Source organism: Syngnathoides biaculeatus, chromosome 3, assembly GCF_019802595.1.
Source record: "Syngnathoides biaculeatus isolate LvHL_M chromosome 3, ASM1980259v1, whole genome shotgun sequence".
Lineage (NCBI taxonomy): Eukaryota > Metazoa > Chordata > Actinopteri > Syngnathiformes > Syngnathidae > Syngnathoides > Syngnathoides biaculeatus.
This window is the reverse complement of record NC_084642.1, coordinates 13,219,854-13,233,290: the sequence shown is the minus strand read 5'-3', so window position 1 is coordinate 13,233,290 and position 13,437 is coordinate 13,219,854. Positions and strand designations below refer to the sequence as shown.

At 43.6% G+C, this 13,437-nt stretch overlaps 1 protein-coding gene across 6 annotated transcripts in view; it reads right to left on the bottom strand.

Annotated features, from left to right (window-relative positions):
• Nucleotides 1–906: 906 nt before the first annotated feature.
• ush2a (Usher syndrome 2A (autosomal recessive, mild)) overlaps nt 907–13,437 on the bottom strand; it is a 207,714-nt gene continuing 195,183 nt past the window's right edge. For 4 of the 6 annotated variants that reach the window (XM_061814394.1, XM_061814397.1, XM_061814396.1 and 1 more), the window contains 9 exons: nt 12,222–12,367; nt 11,974–12,092; nt 11,069–11,167; nt 10,806–10,982; nt 6,408–6,633; nt 5,972–6,059; nt 5,074–5,142; nt 3,390–3,584; nt 907–1,723 (listed from right to left, as the gene is read on the bottom strand). In XM_061814394.1, the coding sequence (XP_061670378.1) occupies nt 1,637–1,723; nt 3,390–3,584; nt 5,074–5,142; nt 5,972–6,059; nt 6,408–6,633; nt 10,806–10,982; nt 11,069–11,167; nt 11,974–12,092; nt 12,222–12,367 (1,206 nt within the window). In that variant the 3' untranslated portion in view covers nt 907–1,636. Of the gene's footprint in view, nt 1,724–3,389; nt 3,585–5,073; nt 5,143–5,216; nt 5,283–5,971; nt 6,060–6,407; nt 6,634–10,805; nt 10,983–11,068; nt 11,168–11,973; nt 12,093–12,221; nt 12,368–13,437 lie in introns of all 6 variants that reach the window. The other 2 variants (XM_061814395.1, XM_061814398.1) reach the window with 2 other exon arrangements.

Here is a 13,437-nt window from a genome sequence, read left to right as displayed (position 1 = left end):
TGTTTTGGAATGGATTACCATGGTCTCATTTAAAAAAAAATAAATAAAAAATAATGAAAAAAAAAAAATCACAAACACATGGAACGTGAACAGAATTTTGATGAAGGGAGAGCCGACCTAACTACCGTAATCTCGCACCTGGTTACAAGCCTCACATAGTACATTTGTAAAGGAAATACCATTTGGTACATACATACACCGCAGCTGTGTAAAAGCTGCAAGTGCCCACACTGAAACAAGATATTTACAAAGAAAGACGGTACATAGAAAGAGTTTAACGCTAGCAGGAACAGTTAAAATAAAACTTACCAGTAAATATCATTGAGACACGCCAGTAACACAGCAGCAACACGTTAGCGCAGCGCTAACAGGGCCGGTAAAAATCACTTCCTCGGCACATATATTCGGTCTCGCGCTTACCTTTTCCGCTCGAGTGCCCCCTTTGCAGGTTGTTAGAAAAAAATGCACAAATCAGCCGCACCACCGCATAAACCGCAGGGTTGAAAGCGTGTGAAAAAGGTTGTGGCTTGTACATCGGAAATTATGGTACATACAACCTGATTATTGTATGACTGAGTGTGACTCCTAATTAAGTTCTGTCCGTGGTCCCAATATCCAGGGTTCAGTGTCTTGCCCGATTGAACATTAAATCGGGACTTGAACCTGCAACCCTTTGGTCATTGGATGAGACACACTAGCAACTCAGCCACAGCTTTCCCGCTGTATACAACAAATATCAATACAACAGAAAGGACCGAACGCAATACAAATTCCAAATCCGGGAGTTGGATTGTTTCAATTAATATTTCAGCAATTTTTTTTTTATATTGCGCTTGTGTGTGTGAGTGTTTTAAATACAAAAAAAATGAAAATAAAAAAAAAAAGCACAATGATTGTGTTGGCCACACCACTTATATTTGACTATAAATAATGATTCATATACAGCAAACAGATAATACTGCCACAGTAAAAAAAAAAAAAAAAAATGTCTTGACAATACATTAGGCGCAAGTTTTGTACAGAATAACAACAATTTCATTTTACAACTACAGGAGTATTAATGTACACATTATAACACGCAAGACAACTAAGACTAAACGTTTACACAGTATTAAATTATCTCACTTTGTTTCAATGAAAACAACAACAGTGCATCGAGGATACGTCACGTGAGGAAATAAAAAGTTGACACTAAAAATCACAAAGTACTGTAAACAGGAAGGCCGTTACAAGTCATGTGACTCAACTACAAGACGCGTTGAAATGAGGCACGGTGACTCGCGGGAGCAGGCAAGAGGACGTAAATCTACTTAAAACTATATCTAAAATATAAACGTACGCGATATACAACATGGTTACTTTCTACTACAGCACAGTCACGTAGAGTACACGCATACGCACGCTGCTTCTGCTTCTATTCAACTGAGACTCCCGAATGTTAGTTCATTGAGCAATCCGGTTCTTAGCACTTGTACTAACTACGGTAAACGTTCCATTGTTTTCCCCCGCTTACACTGTTTGCTTCCTTTTGACGACTTTATGGCTGCACATTAATTATCCTTCTGCCGGTGGCTTCAACCATGTGACACACGGCCCCCATCAGATAGTCTGGTCATACCTGATTAGGTGCAGCATCTTAAAGATGCGTGTCGGTGAAGGTGGCGTGCTCCGTTCTCACGCAACTCAAAGACTTGATGGCATCTGCAAAGTCTTCCTCTGCGAACTAAAACAACATCAGGATCTTCAGATTGTCCGTCCATCTTCCTCGGCGGAAGTGAAAATTCTACACTCCACTGTTAAAATGCCAAATTTAAAACTCTACACACCTTTGTTAAAATGCCATTTTTTTTGTAATGTCAGCGACTGAAGTGCCTTCAAAATATCAGTCTGGAAAGCAACTAAATACTGTACACAATAAAAACATCCATCCATCCATCCATTTTCTTTGTCGCTTATCCTCACGAGGGTTGCGGGAGTGCTGGAGCCTATCCCAGCTGTCAACAGACAGGAGGCAGGATACACCCTGAACTGGTTGCCAGCCAATCGGAGGGCACATGGAGACAAACAGCCGCACTCAAAATCGCACCTATGGGACAATTTAGAATGTCCAATTAATGTTGCATGTTTTTGGGATGTGGGAGGAAACCCACGTAGGCACGGGAAGAACATGCAGACTCCACACAGGTGAGGCCGGGATCGAACATGCAGACTCCACACAGGTGGGGCCGGGATCGAACACGGGGCCTCAGAACCGTGAGGCCAACGCTTTAACAGCTGATCCACCGTGCCGCCCAACAATAAAAACAATATTTTAAAAAAGACAAGGAAAATCCTACTAGAACATCCATCAATCCATGCATTTTCTTTGCTGATTATCCTCACAAGGGTCAAGGGGCCAGCTGTCAACGGGCAGGAGCCCTGAACTGGTTGCCAGCCAATCGGAGGGCACATGGAGACAAACAGCCGCACCCACAATCACACCTAGGGGCAATTTTGAGTGTCCAATTAATGTTGCATGTTTTTGGGATGTGGGAGGAAACCCACGTAGGCACGGGAAGAACATGCAGACTCCACACAGGTGGGGCCGGGATCGAACACGGGGCCTCAGAACCGTGAGGCCAATGCTTTAACAGCTGATCCACCGTGCCGCCCAACAATAAAAACAATATTTTAAAAAAGACAAGGAAAATCCTACTAGAACATCCATCCATCCATGCATTTTCTTTGCTGATTATCCTCACAAGGGTCAAGGGGCCAGCTGTCAACGGGCAGGAGCCCTGAACTGGTTGCCAGCCAATCGGAGGGCACATAGAGACAAACAGCCGCACTCACAATCACACCTAGTGGCAATTTAGAGTGTCCAATTTATGTTGCATGTTTTTGGGATGTGGGAGGAAACCGGAGTGCCTGGAGAAACCCCACGCAGGGATGGGGAAGAACATGCAAACTCCACACATGCGGGTCCGGGATTGAACTCGAGATCTCAGAACTGTGATTCCAACGCTTTATCAACCAAGCCACCATGCCGCCCTCCTACGAGAACATCAGAAGTTCATATGCGGTTAATGAGAAGCAGGTGTGTGAAAATTCCTTTTGAATGGCATGACTTTGAATGTGATCCACAGTCCTTCTTAAGAGGGTGTGCACAATTTTGCAACCAGATTATGCCAGTTTATCTTTACTAATGCAGTTGAAAAGATAATATTTTATTCTATGGAATTGTACAGGTTAGAGGACGCATTCATGGTATAGCATTATTTATCTTGGTTTAATACATATTTTCTGGAATTCTCCCCAAAACTGGCATTAGAACAGGGGTGTGTAGACTTTCGGCACACTCCCACCCTCTCTTTCGACCGTGAACGTTGGCTACCACGATGGCAACTCACCAGCGCCGGTTCCAGAGGGTTGTCCCAGCAGCCCTCTTCTGTCGCCGGAGCCTTCCCGTCAATCAGCTGGGTGAGGCTGCGGTGCAAAGGATGATGGGAGAAGCCCCGAGTCAGGTCCGTCTGCCTGGGGACCCTCAGGACCGACATGGGGTGGAACGCGGAGCCGGCGCCCGCTATCTTGGTGTCGGACAGGCCCTGAAATGCACGTTTGGACTTTAGTCAGAGCTGGCACTTACTGCAATTCCTCGGCGCACTTCATGTAAAACAGTTTTTTCCAACTTTTGCTGAGGCCCATGAAAGAATATCTGCCCCCCCCCCGAAAGTCTTTTTTTTGGGGGGTTGGGGGGGGGCAGAGTTTCCCCACAAGTTTTAAGAATCATCAAAGAAATGTAAATATCAGAGACAAGTAAACAAAATACTGTTTTGAAATGGTGACTATACTTAAGTGGAAAAAAAAGTAGAGATGTGAAAGAAACATTGCCAATTATACACAAACATACCCCCCCACCCCCCCCAACCACGCACATGATTCCAATTTTTTCTTTTGAGGATGGCAAAAACAAATTCTTGGGTTCAGAGGGCAAATATTTTATCCACACTGGCCCACCATAAACTTAGCCGCAGTACTCTCATTGTCTTCTGAATCTGTAATTCAAAATATGCCGATCATAAATGTCAATTGCTAGTATTTCAAATGCGGAATTTGAAATAAAATCACAATTTCAAATCTCCATTTTATGTTTACTTAGGTTCTACTTGTCTGATATAATTTTTTTTTGACGTCTCAAAATGAGGAGAACGGGGCAAAAAAATTACGTATATTTCCATTCAAAACATTTCACAGCACCCTACTAAACAAAAATGTCACAAAAAGTATACACGGCCAAATGAAATTATAATCCATCCATCCATTTTCTATGCCGCTTATCCTCACGAGGGTTGCGGGGGTTAATGTACTTGGGATTTTACAGAAAGGTGAACCTTTTTTTTTTTAATAAAGTTTTAGAATTTTTTTGTATAACAAAACAGATCATTCAACTTTGTTATAAATTATATTATCCTATCTTTTAAATATGTTACATTTTTAAAAATTATTAGAATAAGCACCTGGCCAATAAAAAATGCCCCTCAGGCTAGACTTTGGGCACATGCAATATACATTGTAATGTCATTATCCAAGCCGCTTATCCTCACAGGGGTTGCAGGAAACCCGGAGCATATCTCAGCTAGCTTCAAGCGAAAGGGAGACGACACCCTGAACTGGTCGCCAGTCAGTCGCAGGGCAGATATCGACACCATCAGGGAGCGGGAATCGATCTCACGCGGCCCGCAACAAAGGCAGGCGTGTGTACCACGACACCATCAGTGACTCCAATATACATTGTGTTGATGTTTTATGAGCCTCTCCTTGTGGCAATTCTACACAATTGCCAACCTATTTTTTGGGACACACACACACACTCAATTATTCACACATTTTTGTTATTAGTAGTAGGCCTTGGTCCTGGTCCCCAGCGAAATCCATTACTTGGGAGTTTTTCATGGTCAAGTTTTTCTATTGTTGTCCCGTACTGGTTGAGCGGTGCCTTTACCAGTTTATAACTATCGTCTCTAGCTGACACACTTCGCATGCACACACACAGACACGCACACAAAGACAGCATGCTTGCGCAGTGCACAGTACCTCCGTGTACACAGTGTAGCTTTTAAGCGTTACGTTGTTGATCTCAACACAGCCTGCTACAGTGTCAAACTGCAAAGGGGTCGGGGGGGGGGAAACAATAAAAGTGGAAATTTAGGGTTGTCCGACATTGGCTAAAGTCTTACTGTGAGGCGATCGGGACCAAGGCCACGGCCGGGATGATGTTTTGAACACAAGTCGGGATGAGGCCTCTGAGGGAGGGACACAAAGGGCAAGGAAGTGAAAGAGTGGCTCAAATCGATACACATTAGAAGAAAGATGTTTGAATTCAATGAATGACACAATAAGGAAAAGGAGAAGGGACACAAGTAACGAGTAAACAACAACACAAGTGAACAAGAAAAATGTTACAATGCATACAGTGTGTATGACCAGAAAAAGTCAGTGCCTTTTTTTTGTAGTTGACATAACACAACGAACACTGGTGAAATAGGTATACATAGTAAACTAACTACATTGTTTTCCCACATAACATTATAGATCTATATTTTAATCTCATTCAGGCTCAAGAGTCAATGTGTTAGGGTTGGCTAGTCAGTTGCCATTCCCGGATTTTATTCCCATTATTTTCTTAATAGAGGTATTGTAAATGTTTCTTCAGCGCCCTCTAGTGGCGCAAAGGTAAACGCACGATCCAAGATTTGCCATTCTAATGTGCAAAAATTGTAACAACACAATAAATAAATAAACGTCACTCCATGTGATTTCATTATAAATTTAAAAGTGATTTGGAAAAAAATCCTTTCAAATGTCACCCATATGTCGTCATCATCATCACTGAAATGTTTTTTTTTTTTTCATTTGACTTTCCTTTTATCCGACCACAGATGTTTGTTGTTCCCCGTTTTGAGTCAGCACGTCCGATTTCTCTTTTCCTCACCGTGGACTTTTCTCCTCCAGCCTTCCTGCTCTTCTGCAGCATGACCAGCGGGGGGCGATCTCTGGCTGAAGGATTCTTCCTCAGAGTCCTACGAATGATAAGAGGGATAACATTCCCACTCTGTTGTTCTACTTGGTACCAAATGTGACTTTTATTCATTAAAAAAAAAAGTAATGATACAATTGTGTGATGTGACACCTTAAATTTTAATAGGCAGTACAACTGTATTGATGTTTTATACTATTATTACATAATCATTGTATTATAATCCATCATTATACATTGCAAATCAATATAAATAATATTGCACTTCCTAACTTGCATTCATTGGCAAGTATTAATATAACATAACCTAACTTTATTAATTACCACACAGCAACAGAGAAAATTGGAATATTCTATCGGTCATATCTCGGGTTACAACGGTTGAGAATACCTTTGCAGAAGGAGGCCCAACAAGATGGCCAGCAGGAAGAGACCCAGCAGCGCCAACAGCAAAATGAACCACAGCTCAGAGTAGATCGGTGCCGCTGACACGCTCACTCCCTCTTGACTTTGATCTTCGGGATCAACAGGACCGAGTCCTGAAGCGGGGCTATACCTGATGGTGGGAGTGGTGGCGCTGCCGCTCTCTGTGGTACAAGTCACCCGAAATGACAGCGCTGTGGAGGACATGGGGGGTGGGGTGGGGGGGGAGATGTTGTCATGTGAGAATACCGGTGGAGAAGGCTGTTTTTGACAGGTTTGGAAAATGACGTGCCAGGTGGAAGAAATCCTCCTGTATTTGTATGAATGGAAATAATTGTTTAGAGATTCTTTATAGCAGCACGGCTGAAGGGGAACACACAAAAGCATATTTCACAATTGTTTTGAAGGCGCAACATGCACCAAATCATATCTGCATAACAATGCTCAGTTTGCCTGCTACTGTTAGAGAGGTCTTAATTGAACTGTTTATCCATGTGCTTGAAAATGCAGCCCTACGGGGGCACAAACCAGTGCAATCTGTAGGCCGGTCCCAAGCCCGGATAAATGCAGAGGGTTGCGTCAGGAAGGGCATCCGGCGTAAAAACTGTGCCAAACAAATATGAGCGTTCATCTAAAGAATCCCATACCGGATCGGTCGTGGCCCGGGTTAACAACGCCCGCCCCCGGCACTGCTAACCTGCAGGGCGTCGGTGGAAATTCAGCTACTGTGGGTCGAAGACAAAGAAGAGGAGGAAACCGGATCCAGCGTCAGAAGAAAAAGAGGAATGCACAGAGCCTACAACTGAGTGTAGGGACTTTGAATGTTGGGACTACGACAGGAAAAGCACAGGAGTTGGTTGACATGATGATTAGGAGAAAGGTTGATATTCTGTGCATCCAAGAGAGCAGGTGGAAAGGTAGTAAGGCTAGAAGTTTGGGAGCAGGGTTTAAATTATTCTACCACGGAGTAGATGGGAAGAGAAATGGAGTAGGGGTTATTTTAAAGGAAGAGCTGGCTAAGAATGTCTTGGAGGTGAAAAGAGTATCAGATCGAGTGATGAGACTAAAATTTGAAATTGAGGGTGTTATGTATAATGTGGTTAGCGGCTATGCACCACAGGTAGGATGTGACCTAGAGTTGAAAGAGAAATTCTGGAAGGAACTAGATGAAGTAGTTCTGAGCATCCCAGACAGGGAGAGAGTTGTGATTGGTGCAGATTGTAATGGACATATTGGTAAAGGAAACAGGGGCGATGAAGAAGTGATGGGTAAGTACAGCATCCAGGAAAGGAACTTTGAAGGGCAGATGGTGGTGGACTTTGCAAAAAGGATGGAGATGGCTGTAGTGAACACTTATTTCCAGAAGAGGGAGGAACATATAGTGACCTACAAGAGCGGCGGTAGAACCACGCAGGTAGATTATATTTTGTGCAGACGATGTAATCTGAAGGAGGTTACTGACTGTAAAGTAGTGGTAGGGGAGAGTGTAGCTCGACAGCATAGGATGGTAGTATGTAGGATGATTCTGTTGATGGGTAGGAAGATTAAGAAGACAAAGGTAGAGCAGAGAACCATGTGGTGGAAGCTGAGAAAGGAAGAATGTTGTGCGGCCTTCCGGAAAGAGGTGAGACAGGCTCTCGATGGACAACCGAAGCTCCCGGAAGACTGGACGACGACAGCCAAGGTGATCAGAGAGACAGGCAGGAGAGTACTTGGTGTGTCATCTGGTAGGAAAGGGGAGAAGGAGACTTGGTGGTGGAACCCCAAAATACAGGGAGTCATACAAGGAAAGAGATTAGCGAAGAAGAAGTGGGATACTGAGAGGACTGAGGAGAGGCGAAAGGAGTACATCGAGATGCGACGTAGGGCAAAGGTAGAGGTGGCAAAGGCTAAACAAGAGGCATATGAAGACATGTACACCAGGTTGGACACGAAAGAAGGAGAAAAGGATCTCTACAGGTTGGCCAGACAGAGGGATAGAGATGGGAAGGATGTGCAGCAGGTTAGGTGATTAAGGATAGAGATGGAAATGTGTTGACTGGTGCCGGTAGTGTGCTAAATAGATGGAAAGAATACTTTGAGAAGTTGATGAATGAAGAAAATGAGAGAGAAGGAAGAGTTGAAGAGGCAAGAGTGAAGGACCAGGAAGTGGAAATGATTACTAAGGGGGAAGTCAGAAAGGCACTACAAAGGATGAAAAATGGAAAGGCAGTTGGTCCTGATGACATACCGGTAGAGGTATGGAAGCAATTTGGAGAGATGGCTGTGGAGTTTTTGACCAACTTATTCAACAGAATACTAGCGGGCGAAAAGATGCCTGAAGAATGGAGGAAAAGTGTTCTAGTTCCCATTTTTAAGAACAAAGGGGATGTTCAGAGCTGTGGGAACTATAGAGGAATAAAGTTGATGAGCCACACAATGTTGTTATGGGAAAGAGTAGTGGAGGCTAGACTCAGGACAGAAGTAAGTATCTGCGAGCAACAGTATGGTTTCATGCCTAGAAAGAGTACCACAGATGCATTATTTGCCTTGAGGATGCTCGTGGAAAAGTACAGAGAAGGTCAGAAGGAGCTACATTGCGTCTTTGTGGATCTAGAGAAAGCCTATGACAGAGTACCAAGAGAGGAACTGTGGTACTGCATGCGTAAGTCTGGTGTGGCAGAGAAGTATGTTAAAATAGTACAGGACATGTATGATGGCAGCAGAACAATGGTGAGGTGTGCCTTAGGTGTGACAGAGGAATTTAAGGTGGAGGTGGGACTGCATCAGGGATCAGCTCTAAGCCCCTTCCTGTTTGCAGTGGTAATGGATAGGCTGACAGATGAGGTTAGACTGGAATCCCCTTGGACCATGATGTTCGCAGATGATATTGTCATATGCAGTGAAAGCAGGGAGCATGCAGAGGAACAATTGGAAAGATGGAGACATGCACTGGAAAGGAGAGGAATGAAGATTAGCCGAAGTAAAACAGAATATATGTGTGTGAATGAGAGGGGCGGAGGGGGAAAAGTGAAGCTCCATGGAGAAGAGATAGCGAGGGTGGACGACTTCAAATACTTGGGGTCAACAATACAGAGCAATGGAGAGTGTGGTCAGGAAGTGAAGAAACGGGTCCAAGCAGGTTGGAACAGCTGGCGAAAGGTGTCTGGTGTGTTATGTGACAGAAGAGTGTCTGCTAGGATGAAGGGCAAAGTTTACAAAACAGTGGTGAGGCCGGCCATGATGTACGGATTAGAGACAGTGGCACTGAAGAAACAACAGGAATCTGAACTGGAGGTGGCAGAAATGAAGATGTTGAGGTTCTCGCTCGGAGTGACCAGGTTGGATAGGATTAGAAATGAGCTCATTAGAGGGACAGCCAAAGCTGGATGTTTTGGAGACAAGATTCGAGAGAGCAGACTTCGATGGTTTGGACATGTTCAGAGGCGTGAGAGTGAGTATATTGGTAGAAGGATGCTGAGGATGGAGCTCCCAGGCAAAAGAGCGAGAGGAAGACCAAAGAGAAGGTTTATGGATGTGGTGAGGGAAGACATGAGGGCAGTTGGGGTTCGAGAGGAAGATGCAGGAGATAGGCTAAGATGGCAAAAGATGACACGCTGTGGCGACCCCTAACGGGACAAGCCGAAAGGAAAAGAAGAAGAAGATCCATGTGCTTGAAGTTTTAACATTCATACCGCTTCAGTTTATTAGTCTTCAAACAAACTCACCTACCTGAATGCAAAGATGGGGAGAACACACAAACCTCTCACCGTAAGCCCAGATTCAAACCAACAACCTCGAACTAAAAGGCAGATGTGTCAGTCAGTTGTGCTGCCCACTGTAAACTACTAACAAAATAAACATCCACCCATCCATCCATCCATCCATCCATCCATCCATCCATCCATCCATCCTCTTAGCCGGTTATCCTCACGAAGCTCGCGGGGAGTGCTGGAGCCTATCCCAGCTGTCAACGGGGAGGAGGCGGGGTACACCCTGAACTGGTTGCCAGCCAATCGCAGGGCACACGGAGACAAACAGCCGCACTCACAATCACACCTAGGGGCAATTTTAGAGTCTCCAATTACTGTTGCATGTTTTTGGAATGTGGGAGGAAACTGGAGTGCCAGGAGGAAACTCACGGAGGCACAGGGAGAACATGCAAACACCACACAGGCGGGTTTGGGATTGAACCCAGGACTTCAGAACAGTGAGGCCAACGCTTTACCAGCTGAGCCACCGTGCCACCAAAAATAAACATCAGGATAATAATAAATAAGTACCTTTCAAAGGGCAGTTTCAAACTGAGTATTTGATACAGCTGTGGAATTTAATCTCAAGCGTCCATTAATGTTTGATCACACTCCACACGTGAGAGCTTCCTCACTTTTCTGTGACGTGCGCGGAACATGGAGGTAGCTGTGGAAGCCGCTGTAGATCCGGAGCCGGCTTTCGGTCACCGTATACTCCCTCAGGTAGTCGTTCAGGGAGAAGGAGCCCGTCCAGTCCAGCCAAATGACTGTCAAGTTGCTGCCCACCGTCAGCGATGACACGTACTGAGGCGCTGTACAGAGACGGTAGCTGCTTGTATTTAGTGTACAAACACTAATTATGAATACAGTATCAGTAGTGAAGTGAGAAGCAACGGACCTTCACTGAGCGTGATGACGCTGGTCCAGTTGGAGGCGGCGCTGCCCATGTTGTTAAAGCACGCTACTCTGATTTCATAAGCAGAATATGGCCGAAGACCTGTACAAACAAATATGTTGACACACGAAACAACAACAACAACATGAAACATGTTCATTTATGCACACAGCAAAGTTTTAATATATGCTTCTAACGATCTTCACAAAGATGTTAAAATTGTAACATACACTGTCATATTAGGGGATTAATAAATCAATCTATCCATTTTCTCCACTGGTGACTCTCGGTGGGGTTGCAGGTATGCTGGAGCCAATCCCAGCTACAGTAACTGTGGCGAGGAGGCAGGGTACACCCTCAACTGCTTGCCAGACAATATTCATTCATAAATTCAAACTTTTGAGATGTGCCTCTAATATTTAAGGGATAGGAAAGAATGAAATCCATCAATGTGCATTATTACAATATAGAAAGGACATTATGACTATTACACTAATATTTCTCAACCAAGTAAAATATTGTGGACAACTTATTTCAGATGTCTTATGATATAAATTCCCGACAACAGAGTAAAATATATCATGATTGTGTGTTTCACCTTTGATACATCTTATATACAATAAACCCCCCCAATGAACCAATTAGAACATTATATAACAAGCACTGCAAATTATTTTGGATGTAGAAATCATGTGGGAATTCACTTTTTATTTTTGATGAATGTATAAAACAGATTCAATTTTTTAATTGAACCACTGAAATAAATGTACTTTTCACTGATATTTAAATGAAACCTGCGTATTGGCCAAGTCCGAATTTGTCTCGCATAGAGGTACCGAATAAAGCGTCCAGTGATTGCAAAAAACAGTCGTGATATCATTTTCCCTCTTAGCTAAAGCCACGGTAACCTGTCACATTGTAGCTCCGCCTCTTGCCGAAGAACGTAATGTCCGTCGGGCCAGTAACGCAAGGCTGGCTCACAGGCTGAGGGGGCTGCGGGCAGGCCGTTCTGCGATGGAGCTCGCAACTGCAGACGGGTCGCGTAGAGCAGAGGGAGGGACAGTGAGATGGCATCATTTTGATTTTGGGAAAGAAAAAAAAAAACCTCCCAGAGCCGTATCTTCATTTCGACGTGCAGTTTACGCTCCTAACTCACCTCTCGATGATTCCGTTGGGCTCCAGAGGCTCAAACCAGGTCAGCTGAGCAGACCGCGAGGTCAGCGCGACGGGCCGAGGCGGCGGCTGGCGGGTCGGCGGCGCGGCCAGCGTGTGCAACGCCACCGTCGGTCCGAGGCTGCAGCACTACGATCACAGGCGATCACATGGCCTTTTTTAATACAGAACATCTATATTTTTACACACAATAACACTGGTCTATTGTGGCTTCACATTTTTATACATTTTTACTGTATTTGATATCCATCGATTTGCCCGAGCTTTGACTAATTGTGTCCCATCTTCTTTTTCCTGAATGATGCTTTACTTCTGTACATCTGTATGTTTCCTAAATATGTTTATATACACATTTTTGTGTACATTAATGTATATGGTTTTATTTTTAACAGGCAAAACAAAATATTACAGGTTCTATGTGCAATCAACCCCCGCATTTGGCAATAGAGCTGGGAAGCCCTTCCGGCTTGTGTAAATTGCAAAGGGGATCGAGACAAAACACCATAAGAACTTTAAACTTTTTCTTCAAGCGCTACTGAAGATGACAATATCATAATTGTTTGTGTTTACATTTAACTTGTCGGACTTTTTGCGAATTCTGTCTTAAACTATGTCATCAACTCATTGTTTTGCTAGTTATTGCGACATACACAAAAAGCATATAGCGGATTATCTAATTAAATTAATTACAATTAAGATCGACTGACTCAGGGTCAAGTAGTGGAGCGCAGAGTCGAAAGCAAACATGGCGAAGCGGCATTTAGCTATTATGCTGCACACAAATGGAATACGTTGCCAACAGAGGTGAGGTCAGCCCAAAGTGTGAATGTTTTTAAAACCAAAAACTCTTCTTTTTTCCTCATGCCTTTTAGAATATTTTCACTTTTTGATCATATTACTTGCAGTGTTTGCCATTTTAATTGTTTTTTTTAATATTTTGTTTGTCATTTTTATTGTTTTTATGCTGTTTTAAATATTTATCTCTTTGTTTTCCAATGTCTTTAATCATGTAAAGCACATTGAGTTACCTCGTGTATGAAATGCGCTACACAAATAAATTTGCTTTGCATTGCTTAAATGTGGGATTGCTGACATTGTTCTCATTAGATCATAAAAGTGTATGTATGTTTTGGCGAGGGTAATTGCACCCTGAAAAAATAACAGGACCATATTCTGATTTATATTATATTCATCGATTC